Source organism: Mus caroli, chromosome 13 (assembly GCF_900094665.2).
Source record: "Mus caroli chromosome 13, CAROLI_EIJ_v1.1, whole genome shotgun sequence".
NCBI classification, from domain to species: Eukaryota; Metazoa; Chordata; class Mammalia; order Rodentia; family Muridae; genus Mus; species Mus caroli.
Genome location: NC_034582.1, coordinates 15,574,724 through 15,594,547, shown reverse-complemented (window position 1 = coordinate 15,594,547; position 19,824 = coordinate 15,574,724). Strand labels below are relative to the sequence as shown.

The following is a 19,824-nucleotide window of genomic DNA, read 5'->3' as shown; positions in this document are numbered from 1 at the left end:
TCAGAAGCACCCTTCTAGTTCACCACAGAGTAGAAAATGTGGAACCTCTGGAAGGATGGCAGGGTTTGAGGGCAGTTGTTTATCCTCCACATCTTACCCAGGCTCTTAAGAAAATAATGCATGTGTTTGGCTCTTTCACTATTGTATTCATCAAGTCTGAAGTTTGGTGATGAAAGAAGATTGACTTTAAAAATTTCTAGTTAAGGTGACCGAGACTCAAAGCCACAAGTGCCACATCTCTCCCCATATGGATCTTAACTCCAAACATTAGGTTTCAATATGTAACCTGAAGTAACTAACTACTTACAATGCCAAAAAAGTTATGAAAATGCAGTGTCACAGAAAATATCACAGGTAATATTATAGGTAATACGGATACTATCAAGAACCTAAGAGAAGAAAGTATCCTATTATGTCTTATAAAAAGTAAAACTCAACCAGTGTCTACCAAAATTTACCAAAGCTGAATGGATCCTGTGATTTAGGCTCTGAGGAGTGATGTATGGTCCCCTGGGGATGTATCATGACCAATAAGTCTAATTTGCTCCCAAGTCAAGACATTTTGTGCACGTAATTTAACCAGTTCGCAATGTTTCCCAAGCCATCACAGTGACTGTTTCCCAGAAACAAGGCACAAGAGTGCCTAGCATGCTTACCCCTGAAGGTGAGGAATGAGTTGGCCAATGGTGATCTCCTGGGCTACCTTTTGGTAGAGGTCATGACTGTTGAGAACCATTGACTCCAGAATGGCCAAGGACCGCTGGAGGATTGAGATGTCTATGGCGGACTTGTTCACAAAGCTGGCTATCTGAAAGCACAATTAGGTCACAAATGACTGCTCCTGCTCGGATGGGAATCCAAACAAAGAAAGAAAGAAGGGGGGAGCAAATAAAGCAAACTGGGAGTGCAGTAAAGAACAATACAGTCAGAAGGAAACTCACTGCCAAAGAGCAAGAAATGCATGCAGTCAATAATGTTCATTATTCATCACAAAATACAGTTACCCATCTTATGACTCAGCAATAACTGACTGCCTCTGTAAGGGACATCTTCAAAGGACCAGCCTGCCTGGTTTTCCCAGGATTACTATTCTGAGTTTCAGCTCTCAAGGAAGAGCTTTCGTGTTAAGATAGCAACTTCAACATTGCCAAGTCTTAGGCTGCTCCTGCATCCACCCAGTCCAGACCCATGACTTTTATGTTCTTATTGTATTCCTGTTATGTTCTTAAGGAACTCACATAAATCATTCTTGTCAGTATAATTCAACAGGCAATACTCTGCACCTGCCCATTCTTCTCGCTATTCGTGTGTGTGTGTGTGTGTGTGTGTGTGTGTGTGTGTGCTGTAGCTAAAGTAAATTCTTCTATCCCCTCTGAGACGTAGCAAAAAGAAGTCATTTAAATTAGAAATGTTAGCATAATAGCATAATATGTAAAACACATTCCCTAAGAAATTAAGCAGCAAAAGCCTAAATACAATAAATCACAATGTAAGAGGGAGACAGAACACAGCGTTAGAATAACAGCTCAATGCAGTCTTAACACATGAGCACCGTAAAGGCTTTATTTTAGAGATCTCATTAAAAGTTATTGCTGTCTGTTGACAGCTCATACTAAAAAGTGATTATTACATCCACACAAGGATGGCTTAAAAGATGTCTGACTTAAAAGCTGCCTGGCTTGGTTCTATGATGTGTACACACTTAACTTCCTCTGTCAACACCACTTCTTTCCTTTGTGCCATGTTATACACCCTTGTCCCCAAAGCCCCTCCATTCCTGAACCTGATAAAATCCAAAGGCACCCTGGCCATTTCCAGCTACCTCCCATGCCACTGTTGCTAGCTCAGGGGCCACTGGTAAAGGCGGGGATGGGAACGTGCTGACTCTCTTCTGCCAGATCCACGGGACCTCAGGCACCGGGAGGTAATAAAGGAGCTAAGCAGCCACAGGAGGTTTTACGCTCCACAACTGTTTTTATAGCACAAACTACAGGAAGCCTGTGGAAGTTTTAAGATCCTTAAAAGACCATCTCAGCTCCTCTCACATGAATGTGTTTACTGTCCCTGGCAAGCTCCTGCCTCCGTTCTCACATCTGTTCCAATCTACAAAATCTGCAATGTGAACAGCACCTCTCTTTCTTCTCTCATGGCGGTTTACTTAAGATGCTTCCCTTTGGAATGGAGTACAAATTTCCTGATCCTCCTTCAACCCCCATGTTATTATCCCACCATAATATGTCAAACTGGCATTAGGAAACATATAAGGAGAGATCATTGCAATGGTTCTTAGTATCTTTCTACAAATTCTCTTATTGCTGGCTACTCTTCTTGCCTCTCTTTGTTGAGATGTGCCTTAGGGTCTTGGGAGTCTGCCTCCTGAGAACCTGTTGCTGATACTGTCAAATCCCTCCATCCTCATCCTTTGTGTCTTTCTTTCTTTCTTTTCTCTCTCTCTTCCTTCCTTCCTTTCTTCCCTCCTTCTTCTTCTTCTTTCTCTTCTTCTTCTTCTTCTTCTTCTTCTTCTTCTTCTTCTTCTTCTTCTTCTTCTTCTTCTCCTCCTCCTCCTCCTCCTCCCTCTCTCCCTTCCTTCCTTCCTTCCTCCCTTCCTTCCTTTCTTTCTTTCTTTCTTTCTTTCTTTCTTTNCTTTCTTTCTTTCTTTCTTTCTTTCTTTCTTTCTTTCTTTCTTTCTTTCTTTTCTTTCTTTCTTTCTTTCTTTCTTTCTTTCTTTCTCTCTCTCTTCCTTCCTTCCTTCCTTTTTCTTCTTCTTCTTCTTCTTCTCCCTCTCCCCCTCCCCCTCCCCCCTCTCCCTTCCTCCCCTCTAGCATTATGCTTTTCAGAAAAACCTTTTTTACTGGTTCTTGATGATTTTCACTCATGAACCCCAATCCCACTCATCTCCCCCTCCCCTAGTACCTGCTCTCCATCCTTGCAAGCCACCCCCAGAGGGAAAAAAACCTCATTGTAGAAGCTGTAGTATGTCGCAGTGTGTCCCACAGTTTGCACTTTTGTTCACACACCTTTGCTTGCAGATGTTTGTCGCAATGAGTCATCGGTCTGGTACACACTCTTTGACTACTGCGACTCTATCAATACTGGAACCTCACTGGGAACCTGTGTCATGGAGATCCTGGAGCTCTGGATCTGGAGGACCAGACCTCTTCATGAACTCAAGCAGTTAGTTCATCAATGGAGTAGATGTTGGGGTGGCCCAATTCAAAGCCCTGGATCTGGGCCTGAGAAGTATCTGAGCTAGTGAACCCTCTGGCTCTCCAGATCTCACAGCCTTGGGCCAGCTCACCCGCAACCCCTGCAACCAGGGACAACTCTACCCTGTCACCCAGGTGATATGCAGGTCCCACTTTCCATGAGTTGCAGCTGGAAAGGGAAATGGCTAGCTCACCTGCCTACCGTAGATGGTGAGGGAAGGGAGGAGAGCATCTCTGCCTCATCCATGGCACCTCCTAGAAGACAAGAGGCAGGGCCAGCTCTCCTGCACTCACACCTTCTGGGCAGCATACCTGCAGCTCCCACATGCAGGGCCAGCTCTGCTGTGCTGCCCAGGTAAGGAATAGGGCCAGTTCTGCAAAGCCCTCAGATTTCAACATGCCCCTAGGCAGCAGCCCAAACCAGGGACATTCATCAGGACATCAGTAGTAACATACCCTTGCTCACAGGGGTTTAGGGTCACAGAGCCAGTTGTAGCCCCCAACAGCAGGACAAGCCAGGAGACAACCATGGTCCCAGGTGGCATCTCTGGCTACTCACATCAGGCTGTTCCTCACTGCCCTCGAGTCGCCAGTTCTGCCTCTCCTCATTGTATCCACATCCTTCAGTTTCTTTCTCTTCCATTTCTGCATACTTATTTGCTCTTCTTAGTGGCCCCCATGGCCTCTGAGTATCTGGGGTTGTCCCAGAAGTGCTAGGCCCTACTTGTATATTATGGTGCAGGAGTCATCTCTGATGACCAGGCATGGTCTAGCCTCCCCCCACCACAGGCCTGCATGGCACCAGACTAGTTTAGGTCACCTGAGGCTAGATCCCTGTCTGGGCCCCATGGTGCCCATCTGGTGGTTTTCTCAAACTCGTTCCTTGCCTGCTCCACCCCAGCAACCCTTCCCCAGGCTCACTCCTGCCTGTGGCCCAGCTTCTTCTAATTTCTGTATTGTTCCCCATCCTGAGGGACTGTCTCGGCCTGCCTGGCCCCAGACTGGTGGTTATCTCAGGCTTGCTTTTTCATGGAGTGTTAAGCTACTAATCATTCAGATGTCATAGCCCAGAACACTGAGTGTAGGCATAGCCTCTATCCTCTCTGCCACCTACTGACGTACATGTGACACAGCAAGCAGCCACACCTGCGACGCATCTAAGGGCAACTCATCTCCTTTTCTTATTCTTTCAGTCTTTACTCATTCGTTACTAGGTTCAGTGGTTCAGATCTCCACTTACAGAACTATACCAATTAACATGATTCAAGTCATGACCCAGTTTTAACTTTAGTCTCCTTGTAATCCAGCAGGGATAGACAAAAGGGCATGTGCTATGAAGCACATGGTTTATTCTTGGCACTCAAAAGGTCATGTTCTTTAAATATTGCAACACAGCCTAATATCAAATGATGTGGAAACCATCACATTGTCTCCTGACTTCTTCCTTCTCATCAACCGTCACACTTTCCAAGTTTCCATAATCATTCTTGGTTAATATCCCTAGTTCCTTATCCTCCATCCCTGCCCTCTGACACACTTCCATGTGTACACACAACACTCAATCCACTGTTTCCAAAGCATCACCTTGTGTTTCCTCTGTGCTCAAATCCCACTCCCACCCCAGCCCTTCTCCATGTCTTTCTTCCTCCCTACAGCTTTCTCTCTGTTAAGACAACGTCTTGCTATGTAGCTCAGGGTTTCCAGGAGTCCACGGGCTAGCACAGAGTAGCTAACTTCAAACTCACAGGATCATCTTGCCATAGCCTCATAAATGCTGGGGTGAGTACTGGAGTTAAGAGAATGAGCCACCATGTCTGGCTTCCAATGCTCAAGCACTTTTAAACTTTAATTTTCCTTTGATGTGTATGGGTTTTTTTGTCTGCATGTGCATCCAGGCACCACTTGTGTACCTAGTGCACACAGAGGCCAGAGAGGGTGTCAGATTCCCTGGAACTATGGTTATGGATGGTTGTAAGCAGCAGTGTGGTTACTGGGAATTGAACCCTGGTCCTTTAAAAGAGCATCCAGTCTCTTAATTGCTCAGTCGTCTCTCTATCCCCTGTCAAGTTTCTCATTAAGTGGAAATTTACCACTTACTTCTGCAAATATCCTTTGACAACAATTACTCCCTCCAAATATTCATTTAGTACTCTCAAATGTCTTCCAAGATAAAGGACACCTTCTTTAAAAAGATTTTAAGTTCTTTGGAAAATATTAATTTTCTCCTACACCCAGTGGGATACTGAGTGGTGGTAAAATCACCAATGATCATTGCTTTCATTTAAGAGCATTAGCATCTTCACCCATACTTCATTTCTAGGTGCCATGTCTCCGTATATCTCATCCATGAAACTAATTGTTCACCTTCATTCCTCTTTTAACAAAGAATATCAGTCTGCAACCCTAAAGTATTTCACCTAATGAGCATCTTACCCAAACCCAGTTGGGAGCTGGGAACAGGCCTGGTGTAAAGTATGTGCCCAGTTTGCTTGAGTCTTCGCACAGTCCTAAGGCAAGCACCAGTTGGGCTTTGAAACTGACATCTTCCCCCTGTTGTTATCCATCAATTGTAACCAGACACTTAAATGGTCCGATTCTTTCCGTCAGAAGTGATCTAAGCATATGTACTAACTGTCTTCCTCCAGGAAACTAGAGACAAACTCCTTAATAGTGAAGCTACAAACATCCTGGTGACCACATTGTAAACTATAGAAGAGAGTATAGTGGTGGGAGATTACAGGTTACCTGGGTAAATTTTACAATGCTGCACCACCCCATACACAACATTAACAGTGCTTTTTCTGTACCTTTCAGCCTCTCCTCGCCATATCACTGAGCCAGCTGAGGTCAGAACAGCACAGACTGATGAAAGCAAGTCTGTATCTGGGAGACAGACACTGGAGCAGTGAGTAATAAGAATGCATTTGACTTCTTCAGGACACGCATTCATGTTCATCGGTAAGTAGAGGGAATGTTTGGGGAACTTTTAAGAAGCTAAGGGCATGCTTGCCTCGCAAGCATGAGGACCTGTGTTTGATCCAAAGCACCCATGTGAAAAGCCAAGTGTAGAGCTAGAAGGATGGCTCAGCCGTTAGGAGCACTGAATGCTCTTCCAGAGATCCTGAGTTCAATTCCATGCAACCACATGGTGGCTCACAGCCATCTGTAATGGGATCCAATGCCCTCTTCTGGTGTGTCTGAAGACAGCAACAGTGTACTCACATACATGAATCAAAAAAAAACAAAACAAAACAAAACTCCAAGTGTAGTGGTGTGTGCCTGTAATTCTATCCCTGGGGAGACAGAAACAGGTGGATCCCTGAGGCTTGCTGGCCTAACCTAACTGGCAGGCTTTGGGTCCCAGTAAGACATCCGTTCTAAAGAAACCACGATGGATGTCTCCAGAGGAACAACACTCAAAGATGACCTCTGACTTCCCTCACAACCCACATGCATACACACCCCACACATGCCCTCACCCCCTGACCCAACCACAAATACAGAATATAAGTGGCATCAGCAGTATGTAAAACAAGGAGAGCAAAAGTACTGTTCAGGTCTCCAATTTCTTGAACACTATCTAAACTTTAAAAGGTCATCCATAGAGCCTGAAGATACAGGAGCCTAGCATAACTGTCCTCTGAGAGGCTCCATTCAGCAGCCAATGGATAGAGATGCAGAGACCCACACCAAAACATCTGAAGGAGCTTGAGGTGTTTTAAGAGCAGGGAAAAAGATTGAGACAACAGAAGAGGACAGAGACCCCACAGAAAAACCGACAATGTCAACTAACCTGGACTCTTGGGGTCTCCCAGAAACTGAACCACCAACCAAAGACCACCCAGGCCACCTAAAATATGTAGCGGATGAGTAGCTTGGGCGTCATGAGAGTTTCCCAACAACTGGAGCAGGGGTTGTCCCTGATCCTGCTGCCTGCCTGCCTATGGGCTGGGTACCCCTAAATAGCCTTGTCTGGCCTCAGTGGGAGAGGATACACCCTGTCTCCTAGTGACTTGATGTGCGGAGGGAGGGGTGAAGAAGGGTGACACCCAGAGGTGGGATAAGGGAAGGATTTGCATGAGGGGGTACTGAAAGGAGAGAAAGGGCTGATATTGTGTTGTCAAGTGAATAAATTAATTAATTAATTCAATTTCAAAATAAATGAAACATAAAAGAGGCAAAAAAGGGCCATCTATAGATAAGATAAAGCTGCACTATGAAATTTTAAATTACCCTTGTAGATGCTCATAAATCTCTCCAAAAGGCGAAACTCACGGGTCAGTGAAGAGAATGCCTGAATGTTTGTTCCGAATGCAACCTATCTGCAGAGTAAGCCAGGTCCTCGTATCCTGTTGTTTTGCCTTTCCCTGTCAGACAAAGCACTGCCCTGGCATTTTACTTGGCTTTGTGGATTTCCTAGCGGAGCTTTGCTGAAGCCCGCACACAAATCCAGCTGCTCAGAAGGCTGAATTTGGTCTAGCTAATGGATAAGAAGGGTCAACTTTACACAGCATAATCAATTTTCTGCTTTTTTTTCCCCCAAACTCTCTTATCTAAGTAGCAACACAATAGAAATTAGAAAAAGAATGTACTAGGATGCTGCCTTGAAAAATATTTCAATTTTGATTTAAGTTGCAAGGGCAATTAGCTTTTGCTTCCTTAGCTTTAATGCGGCTTTTAAATTTAATTTAAAGTGAATTGGAATCATCTTAACTAGTTAAAAACCTGAATCGTCTCTGAGCACTTAACTCAGATCATTTAAAAAAACAAAGTTTTATTATTACTTTCTCATAATAATGAGCATTTCCTTGGAAATATATTTAAATCAAATTTCACCATGCTCCTTCTATTTTTTCAACCTATATGATTTTCTTTTTAAAAAATCTCAGGCTATGGGTGTGTCTCAGATGGAAGCAAGAATCCCTGAACTGTTATGGGTAGGTCAAGGAGGACAGCTCAGTACAAGATAGTGGCCCCGTGCCACTGAAGAGAGTATGACCCTGCTGACGTAAGCTAGGTTTAGTTAAGTGTGTGTCTCTGTGTGCATCTGTGTGTGTGTGTGTGTGTGTGTGTGTATTTGTGTGTGTATGTGACTGTGTGCATTCACACATGCACACACACAGGAGGAGGAAGAGGAGGAGGAGGAGGAGGAGGAGGAGGAGGAGGAGACTACAGTAAACCCAGAAAGCTAATGCCATCGAACACACATAACTCTCAAAACCTCCTATGCAGAACAGCATTGTCACTATCCAGCAAGAGGGTCTCTGACACAGGATGAACGGGACATTCAGATTATGAAAGAAAGACCTGCTGCAAATTCAGAAAGTATTAAAATTTTTAAGTATAAAATTCCACTAAACCCAGTATCATTCGTGTGTGGATTTATCTCTCTAGAACTTATTCCAGAAAGCGAAGACATACCCCGCCACCAGGGAATGATCTTTGTAACCCATCAGCATCTTTGACTTGATCATCTAAGAGTTTTCTTCTGAGCAATTTAGCCAACAGTATGATGCGCTTTTACTTACCTCTACCTCTGAATGTGTAGATGTAGAAAAAGAAAGATTTAGAAGTATACCAAGAAGTCCCTTAGTTTCCAATTAGCTCTTACCTTAAATAAACATACCACATCCTACAGACATGGGACCTGTGGGGCTTCGATTGCCAACACCCTTGGTCCAGAGACTATGTCTCTCTCCTGTCTTTAATTTCAAATTGTTCCCCAAGATGAATGTCAAACGGAAAACACATAACATTATCTCTTAATGGTGGTGCATGGTGCCCAAAGACTACATATTTGCTTGCTTAGTCCTCCCACCTCCGCCAGTGATGAACTGTTTAGAAAGGATTAGGAGTGTATCACTGGAACTGAACATGGAGACTTCAAAAGGCGACACCATCCCCAGTTAGCTCTCTCTCTGCCTTGTTAGGCCGATCTATAGTTATATTATGCAAATTGAAGCAGAACACTTTGATTGCTCTTTAACTCTGGGTTCTTACACGCTACCATTTATAATATCTGTTGGGACAAAATGCAATTTTTACACAGCATTTGCGGGTTTTGTTTCCCCACATATATAATACTACCAAAATCGCACCACTTTCAACATAAAAACTAAAAGAAGAATTATAAAATACCTACAATGCAGAGAACTCTATGTGAAAACAGAAAGGGCGAGAGACTAGGGAAGCGCTGCCTTACCTTCTTAATGAAGGCCACTGAGAATGTATCCCACGACACAATGCCGTGGTCCATCAACTCCACAAAGGCTGTGAGAGTGAAGGACAGCATGTCTCCAAAGCTGCAAAACAAGAGGCATCATCATCATCATCACAGACCCCACAGCTTGGCACCAGGAAAGATGTAGCAGTGAGAAGGTTTAAGAGAGTCAAGTTTTCAAAGGCCATAGGGGTAAGAAGCAGGACACTAACAGGACAGTATTCACATACAAGTTAGGGGACAGGGCAGGAACTCGAAATCACCAAGTAGAGCCAGAGACTCAACAGGTTTGTCTCCCGTGGGACACACTTTGGAGGGCTATGTCCCACCAGGCATTTCACTTCACCCCTCTGCAACTCTGTTTCCTCCACCCAGTAGCTGGATAATTGCTGTATAGCAAAAGGCTGCACAGAGAGTGCTTTAAAAAGTGTAAAAGAATCATTGCTTTTGGTAATGTTAGCTTAAGCAACTTCTCAGCAAATGGCAGATAATTAAGAGAGGAACTTTATGGCCTATAGGATTCAAGAAGAAAAACTCAAACCTATAATATTAAGAATGTGGCAGACAATTTCATGTTTACTCAGAATTTGATTTCCTTGATTTAGAATCCTGTGGAAAATAATCCAACTCTGTTCTAGGACCCGAGACCAAAATGCTCCAGCCAACTTAGCTTAGCTTCTGTTAAACTGCTTGCTTGTGCAAACTTCCCCTTCAGCTACCGAGGAAGATAACAGGATTTGATTTTCCCCTTTAAAATCCCCTTGATCTAAATGCTGAGGACTTCATGGTGATCCAAATCCCTGTGTATAGTCCCATCCAGCCGGAATAAAGACTTTCAGTTGGCTAAGAGATGTGGTTGAGTGATCATCTCTGGTGGGCTCCCCATAACACCAGCCCTTACCACAGGATTCAAAGGCACTGAAAAGATGGTTCAGTGGTGAAGTGTTCCTGTTGTCCTTGGAAGAGGACCACAGTTCAGTTCCCAGCACCCATGTTAGGTGGCTTACAACCACCGATAGTTTAACTTCAGCTCCAAGGGTTCCAAAGCCCCTTTGTGGCCTCCATATGCTCTTGTACCTACATGAACATATACACACATATACACACAAGTCAAAAGATATCACAAAAGAAATTCATATACACTATATGTATGTACACGTGCAAATAGGTATGTAAGTAGATCACTTATTTTACATGAGTTAGGATTTTTTATTTAGTTATTGTATTTTAAGTAATGTCTATGTGTGGGAGGCACAGGGGTTCTTGTGTTCACAGATTAAGTGCTAGAGGAAGCCCTGGGCCCTTATCATGAGCTTCTCAGTCTATAGAACCCATCTTTATGGAAGATGTCACATGTAGTCAACCTATAGAACCCAACTTTATGTAATATGCCACCTATACATTACAGAGAGTTCTGATGTACTCATGCCTTAAGCTTTATAGTGTGCACAGATTGAGTTATTATCGGGAAAATTTTGCACCAAGTTACACTATACTTAAACATGCCTAAAATAAACTATTTGGGGTTAGACTCTTAAAGTTTGAAGCAACACTAGCCACTGAATTGTGTTGAGCTGAACTACCTTCTTGCCTCCCACAGATCATTACTCTGCCAGCCATGGTGGGCACAAAGACCCGCACATCTATGGAGATAATGACTCTACAGAACGGGCTTGCTGGCTCAGCACTGGATCCTTCAAACACAGATTAGATTGTGCTGTGGTTAGGGTCAGCACATCCCAGAGGCCTGTGGGTTTAAGACTTTACCCACCTTAACCCTATGGAGAACTAGTGGAACCTGAGAGATGGGGCTCAATGAGCTGTCTTTACATCACTGCTCCTGAAGAGGGCAGCGAGGCCCTAGCCTCATCCTGTTTCGAGCATGGGAAGGGGTTTTGTGCTCAACTTGATGTTCCTGTCATGATGCATGACCTCACCAAAGCAAGGATCCCAGAATGCCAGTCAGAACTCTTATACTACATTATACAGTAATGCATACGTCCATACTCAGTTTTTACTTGGTTGTTCAGAATAACACATCACATTATTTCTCCATTTCTAAGTCTCAAAACAAATTTAGGTTGAAGTTCTCTGTTATCAACTAAAACAGTGAAAAAGAAGTCATGAACAGAGTCTTCTCCATAGCCCTCCCTGCTGCTGGTCTGCTCAGTCAAGCTTTAAAAATCAACTTTCATTTTGGCGGTCATCATGCTGAAAGGAGCCCATCAAAAAGGAAATGACTCAGGAGGACAGTAACTCAGAGACCAGAGGGAAAGAGAGGCGCTCAAAAGAAACAATTAGGAGATCTCAAGTCACAGAGCAAAGGGTTGGCCTCCCGCTCAACAGAGCAAATTACTTGACTGTCCCTCCAGGCTTTCAAAAGCTAGGGAAGAGGAAGCCAGTGATGGTGACAATGGTCCTACCCTGGGGGTTATTTAGGAAAAGCAAGCCAGCTGACACGCCTCCAGCCCTTCAAACAGCAATGGAGAAAAGTAAGCAGCAGGGAGAGGTTGGCTAAGCCACCACAAAGTTAGGATTTTGAAAAGCAAATGATGCTAAGGGTTTCAAACATTCCACAGCCCACTGTGGAAAAGGTGCTCTGTTCATAGAAGCAGGGAAAACACGAAGATCCTAATCTTGCAGGTGCCCCCTAGGTGGCATCAGAGGATCGAGTGTACCTCAGAAGAAAGCGCAGAATATGAAGAATTATTGGAAAGATCAAAAACTTAGGAAGAATAGAAAATAGGTTTAAAAAAAACAAGGAAGTTTAAATAAAACTGCAAGGGCAACCCTACAAAAAGAGAATCACAAAAAGCCCATTATCAACCCCTACAGGAGAAAATGCCTCAGAAAATAAAGACAGGTAGCACATTCAATTAGAGAGATTTATAACTTAACTGGGTAGGTTTCTGTTTTGCTGTGGGAATATCATTATACAGGCATACAATAATAAAATAAACGTATTATTCAGAAGTATTATGGCAATTTTGTTTATTTACATACAAAGAATAAAACGATCTTTGGCATTTGTGTATACCTGATATGATAAAGGTTCACAGACCTTTAGGGGGTCATGGTTCTTTGAGGCTGTCATAGTGTCTATGAAGGGTCTGCCATGCCCCACGGAGAAGTAGAATGATGTCACCACAGCCTGCACTCAGCACTGACATACCTGCCTTGGTGATCAGAGAACCAACAATGCCAAAGAAAGCGTCCCCTGATGGCTCAACTCTTCCTTCCCAGCCAGCTATCTAAGCCCAGGAGCACCCACGGCCTTAGGCTCCACATCCGTCTCCATTACGGTAAATAAATCATATACAGTCCTTCTAAAGGGATCTAAAGGCAACATGATTCAGTGCCTCAGCTACCTGCGTAGTGAAATCTCAATCCAAATGGCCTTAAGGAGACAATCATTCTGTTTCAAAGATCTGCCTACAGATCCCCGAACCGGAAAGATCTGTCTACAGATCCCCGAACAGGCTTCAAGGACCTGGGAAAGGAGACAAATGGAGAGAAGGATGCGGGTTTCTGAACCTCCAAATGAGCTGTCTAAGGCTTTAATCTGGATAGCTATTGAGGACCAAGAGCAGAAATTCCCAGGTTGCACACTGCAAGCTCTGTAATAGCCAGACACCATCAACAATAATGACTGCCAAGGAAAAGAAAGGCTGTGCCATACAACCTGACTATCAAGATGATGCTCTCTGGTCAGAATTGGCCCTTTCACTAACACAATAGCTAGATGATTGACAGGTTGATAGAAAGAATCATATAGTATGATCTCCTCCTAACATATTAATTGTTAAATAGTATTGTAGTATGGTACAATATATAGCATACATACACGGAATACACATTATGGTATATGTATATACATCTATTCCACAGAGTACATATAACTCCTTGTGGCTAACTGCTAAGTGGCATAGTGTGCTTCCATGAAAACTTTTTTCACAATTCAACTTTAAAACTTCAGATGCAAGGTAAAGACGGCCTGGTAAATTTTTATTCTATTTTAAATCAAAAGACTTCTTTCCAATGAGGTGGAGCTAGCAGCTTGTCTCGAACTCAGTTGTCAATATTTACTTCCACTCCTGCAGGACTGACTCAAACTCCACAAAGGAAAGACAAAGGCTCAGATTCTACTTTTGACATCAGTGCAGAGTGGAGGGGGAAGCCTTTAAAGAATTACAAATGTAAAGGAACCACGAGGCACATTCTGGGAAGCTTTCCTTGGTTTTTAACGAAGTACTGTGCTAAGGAGTCTGCAGTACTGACTGCTGCACTGGTCCACTTCCATTCTCCCAGCTGACACACCATGTGTGCTGGAATGACTCAAGTAAATGTTTCTCATCAACGTGAAGATGAACCTTCATTCCAAGGAAAACCCAGCCAGTCTAAAAACAAGCATGTAAACTTAAGCTGGTAGTTTTGTAAAAGCACAGTCCTTGCAAATCTTTCCATAGCACGGTGTGCCCAAGACAGAACCAACAGCGAAGTAATAAACATAAAGACAACTTGTAAAGCCATTCATGGACAGTAGCAAACAGACCCTTACTAAAGGCTACAGTTCCTCCCCTGTTCAGGCTTCCTATGTCCATCAACTATGGGTAACACTTGCCTCCATTGGAGGCTGTAGATCACTAAATCCCCAACTAGACACTCTACTTATCCTCCAGGACCTGCTGGACCCATATTAGCAGGCATAATCACGACTTCTTTCCTGAACACTGGAATTGGTTATATTTCTATTAATCAACCTGCCTCTCTCTTAGGTCAGTATCATGCTGTCTTGATAACCTGTCCTACAGTAGAGCTTACAGGCACCTAATAGACTTCTCAGATTTTCTTGTTAGCTATTTATGCAATATGTATTTTCACCTAAATTTTAGAAAGTTCTCGTTTTTTTAATTTTTACTTTTATGTACTGTATATGTAGTTTTGGTGAGGATGATGATGATATGATGTGTGTGTGTGTGTGTGTGTGTGTGTGTGTGTGTGTGTGTGTATAACTGTGTGTGTACCCATGTGTGTGCACAATATTGCACACATGTGTAGATCTAAGGACAACTTAACTTGCAGGAGTCAGTTCTCTCTGTTCACCATAAAAATCCCAGGAACTGGACGCAGGAAAAGTGCCTTTAGCCAGTGAACCATCTCACAAGTCCTATAATTTTTTTCAGTGATTTGCATACTATTAAACTGAGATTTGCGGAGAAGCAATTATCTTTAATATTGTTTATCAATCCATAAAATGGTCTGTTCCCACTGATTTACATCTTTAATGTGGCTTAGTAATTTTTATTTTTCCATGAACAGATAACTGCAAATTTAAGTTGACTTTATTCAGAAGAATTTTCTCCTTTTGACACTTTATAAATGGGGAAATGTAATGTCATTTCTTTTTGTTTGCTGTGAAAATGAAAGTACACAGTATTTTATATAGGGATATTCTATCTCAAGATGTTGGTAGGTATGTTATCACATCTGCCAGGCTCTTGGCAGCTTTGTTAGGATTTTCTACATAATTGAGTCTTCTATGCATAGAGATAATTTTATGTCTTTCTGATACTGGGCCTTTTAACTTCTTTCTTGACTTCTCACAAATGGCAAAAGCTCATACATAACTCAGCCCCAAAAAAGTACAGAATAAAACATATGACTTTTTGTTAATCTAAAAGATAGAACACATTAGATTTCCCACCAATAGTTTGTGTATGTGTGTGTGTGTGTGTGTGTGTGTGTGTGTGTGTGTGTGTGTGTGTGTGTATATATATATATATATATATGTCTTCATCAGGCTGTTCTGCTGGAAAAAAATTTTTTAATTATTTATTTTATGTATATGAGTACACTTTCACTGTCTTCAGACACACCTGAAGAGGGCATCAGGTCCCATTACATATGGTTGTGAGCCACCATGTGGTTGCTAGGAATTGAATTCAGGACTCTGAAAAAACAGTCAGTGCTCTTAACAGCTGAGCTATCTCTTGAGTTTTATGGTCTTTTTCTTATAAAATAATTTTATCTGATGTGTTTTATTAAATGCCTAACACTGATTGATTTTCAGATGTTAAGCTGTTTCTGGTATAAATCACACTAGCCAATGTATTAGACTTTGTTGCTGTGGAGTAAACAGCCTTGACTTAGAGCTGGCACAAGTCAGGAAATGTTATTGTTTTATGTATTTCTTGGCTCTAGGTTAATATCTTGCTGGGGTCTTCTGTACCTCTGTTCACTGGTAAACTTGTCCATTGTATTTAATTCCTGAATTGTCATAGTCAGATTGAGATAGCAAATGATGCAGGCCACATGAAATTGCTATAAACTGTTCCTCCTTCTTTGTTATATATTTGGTAATTCTTCACAAATGTATAGTGGATTTTACCCATGTAATCAGTTTTCACACCACCAAGGTTTTTTTATAGTGATCTTAACTCCTGAGAAAACATGAATGCTTACAGCAATTATTTACCAAGAGTCAGTTTTAACATATAAGTTTTATTTCTCTAAGAAGCAGAAGCTGGGATAGAGTTAGGAGATGGAGGGGTTTGTTGGAAAACTAGATAATGACTGTGTAAGACAAAAGGCCTTAGCCTGGGCCTGGGGTGACTTGGTCAGCAAAATGCCTATCTTTTGAGGGAAAGAAGCTGGGTTCGATACACCTCACCCCTGTACATGCATAAAATGATGGGTATGATGGGTGGAAGGTGAAACTCCTGAGCTAAGGAAAGCAGAGACAGGAGTGTCCCTGGGGGTCACTCACCAGCAAGTCCAGCCTAGTTCAGGCCCATGGGAGATTTTGTTTTCATGGATAGCATTCAACATTTCCATCTGACTTCCACAAGCACACATACACACACATACAGAAACACACACACACCCACACACACACACCACTCTGTACATGCACACCTCCATACACATGTAGATACTTGTACAAAATTTAAAAAAGAAGAAAAAGAAAACGGTGAAGCAGAAGGCATGGAGTTTGCAGAACATACTGTAGATTAGATATCCAAGAGAGGAAGTTGATGAAGACCTAACAGCCAACTTGAGAAACTTCTAGAAAACTTTAAAGCAACTTTAAAGCGGTGAATAATAAATTTCACAACAATCCATGGCGCCAGGAAGAGTCCACAATGGGCAGAAAGATGTAGGCCCTGGCTCAGCGGAGAGGCTGCTGGGAGATCACAGCCGTGGTTTAAAGCTGGCATACATTTAGAATGCCCTAGAGCTGAAAGCTGTTCAGAAACGACTCTCCTGTGACCGAGCAGCAAGGTATTCTGGAAAGTAGATCAAACCACGTGTTTCCATTGCAGGTACACACCGTGATTTCTATTTCATAAGGACTTTTGTGCATTTAATCTAAAATTTAAAATTTACCAGCAGAGAAACATTTGCAGTATGCCCGCATGTTGCTTTTCAAATCAGCAGGCTCTGCAGCGATCCACTCTCTGCTGCTTCTGGAGCTCACGTCTCATCTCCGTAATGACCTTTTTTCCCCACTCTCCAGAAGGTCTCCAAATAATTTCATTTTCCTAAAATTTCTTTATTATTTGTCTCTTTCATATTTCATTGATTGCTGTTTTTAGCCTTTTCTCTACTTATTAAGTTTAGATCTTTCCTACTCCCCTGAGTATAAAATTATATCCCTGATTTCTTTCTTTTTATTTAAAATTTGTTTCATTCAAAATATTTTGATCCTATTCTTTCCCCTCCTTCAATTCCTTCCATGTCTTCCTCACCTTTACACATAACACATACCAATGTCTGGTTATTTCTCTGACTCAAAAAACAAACAAAACCAAAAATTGAAAATACAAACAAACAACAATGTAAGACAAATGCCATCCCCCACGTTTCCCAACTCCCACCCCTCAACTATATAGTGTCCATTTTCTGTTGGCCCACTACTCCTGGACACAAAGCACTGGGAATGGGGCCTGCTTGTCTTGCAATTTATTTAACAGACTCAGTTACACTCCACTAGAGAACTGATTTTCATTTTTCCAGCAGTTATCAATTCAATTGTAAATAGCTTCTTTGTGTTATAAACAGTTACTTAATTCTGTTTGATTTGAAACTGCGCTTTTTGTTCGCACTGTCACAGTCCCTGTAAGTTTATATAAGTATCAGCCCCGTGGAATCTGAAAGACGCTATTTCCTTAGAATCATCTACCACCTCTGCCTCTTCCACCTCTTCTTCTGCACAGACCCCTGAGCCTTGAAGGGAGGGGTTTGATAAAGACATCTCATTTAAGACTGAGTGCTATAAAGTCTCATTCTCTGCTCATTGTCTACCTGTGTGTTGCTGTATTCATCCCCATTAACTGTAAGAACAAACTTCTCTCATGAGGGTTAACCAAGGCGCGTACTGATGGGTAAAGCAATTTGTCATTAGAAATCATTTTATTGCTATGCTCCCTTGGCAGAATCATAAGTTTTCTCCCATGTCCCTGACCTATCTGGTCTCAGATTCTTGGCCACAGTAGCAGTGTCAGGTATGGGCTCCATCTCAGGGGGTGTTCCTTAAATCCAATTTTTAAAACAAGTAGTGTATTACTCTATAACATTTGTGCCACCACTTCACCAGTATATCTAACAGACCTGATACACATACGAACTCAGCCACTGTGAGAGCAAGGACAAAGGAAGCACAGGTTAAAACCAGTTTGAGGTTTTAGGGGTTTGAGCTGTATTATTGCTTTTCTCATCCAGTAGCATACAGGAATGCTAGTTAGTAGGGGTGAACCTTAGGCTGGGCATCAGTTCAATTTCTCCATCCTTGATGACACAAAACATGTTGCCTTCAGCAATAAGACCTTACCTACTAGGTTACAGAGAATAACCAGTAGCCTTGGCAATAGCCTGTGAAGCTTGGAATTGTCTATGGGACCCTTTTGGCCTGGCCAACAACTCAACAAGTTGTCACCCATTGCTGTCACTGGAGGTTTTATTTGGTGGCATAAGGAGTCTAGCTAGGTCATTATCCCATCCCTAAGCCCATTATATGGTGACTCCAGTCAAATTCCTTTCGTGTATGTATTTGTCTTAGGAAGCTTCTACAGGAGTTGGTTTCCATGAGGCGTTTCCAAGGCCTTTAGTGTTAGTAGTACTCACCCATATTCCTTCCCTCCCCTGCCTTCCCACTCCTTCCCATTTAATCTTCCAATGCTGTGTCATTCCTTTTATTTTTAGCTTTTTTTTTCAGCATAAGCATTTAAGAGTATACAATCCACTGTAAACATTGCCTTTACCTGAACACACATTTTGCATTTTCAACCAAGTTATTGTTCCTCAACTCGTAGAAAAATAAGCATGATTTCTAATTTCTAATTTCCAGGCACCTGCATATTTTCAGCTATTTATTAATGATTTCTTGTAAATGTCCTTGGGATGAAAAGCGTAATCTGCATAATTCAAGTTAATTTAAACTTCTTGAAATACATGATGATCTGCATCTGATCCACCTTGATGAACATTTCACATATACTTAGATCTATATTCCCCTCTCAGTAAGGATGACGCTCCATAAACAATATACACTAATGTCAATTACAACAGCTTTATCTTACTGAGTTTACCAAGTTTCCTACCCACTGTGAGACAGTGGTCTTTAAATCCTCAACTAACAGGATGGGTTTATTCGCTTCTAGTAGCTTTGCTTCGTGCATTTTTGCAGCTTATGTTAGATTCATATATATTTATTATGAGTCCTAATGACTTATTTTTAATATTATTTAGAACATTTTTCCTGACAACGTATTACCTTTCAGTCATATCTCTCGATATTAATAAAACCACTCATATTAGTAGCATGTGTAAGATACGTATTTTTCCATTCTAACTTTCAAATCTGTATGGTCCCCTCTAATATTTTATACACAGTCTGTATCTGGGGTCATCCTGCATTATTTGCTCTCACAATCCCAACCTTTTAAATAAAGTGTATAGTCCATTTACATTTACTGTATTGTTAAGTTTAAAATATCAATTAACAGTTGGTTTCTACCTGTCCCAAATATGACTTATGTTGCTTTTGAATTAATGAAATATTGTTTTGCAGCTCAGTTTAATATTTCCACTGGATTTTGAGCTATACAACTTTTATAATTTTACAAAGTGAACTATTACACAGTAGGATGCTTTTTAGACTATCTTTTTAATGTCTTCATCTGTTGCACTTCTACTGTTATATATTTTAAATCTACATAAGTCATAAACCCTATAATAAAATGGAATTTTAACTTCTTTGTATACAGTTACATATCTTCAAATAAAAAAGTACAGTTTATCTTCATACAGTTATACACTTGACGGCTTCCCGGGTTCATAATTTCAGATAAAGCCCAATTTTTATCTGCTGTTAGGTCTCTTCCATTTGAAGAGCTTGCT

At 41.8% G+C, this 19,824-nt stretch overlaps 1 protein-coding gene and 1 non-coding gene across 6 annotated transcripts in view; both read right to left on the bottom strand.

The window, feature by feature from the left end:
- Elmo1 (engulfment and cell motility 1) overlaps positions 1 to 19,824 on the bottom strand; it is a 510,385-nt gene that overhangs the window by 316,981 nt on the left and 173,580 nt on the right. For all 5 annotated transcript variants that reach the window (XM_029468420.1, XM_021180510.2, XM_029468421.1 and 2 more), the window contains 2 exons: positions 9,409 to 9,508; positions 657 to 808 (listed from right to left, as the gene is read on the bottom strand). In XM_029468420.1, coding sequence (XP_029324280.1) covers positions 657 to 808; positions 9,409 to 9,508 — 252 coding nt within the window. The remainder of the gene's footprint in view (positions 1 to 656; positions 809 to 9,408; positions 9,509 to 19,824) is intronic.
- On the bottom strand, positions 4,240 to 4,374 carry LOC115029145. The gene has a single exon (XR_003834713.1). It is a non-coding gene; the product is annotated as a small nucleolar RNA SNORA17 (small nucleolar RNA).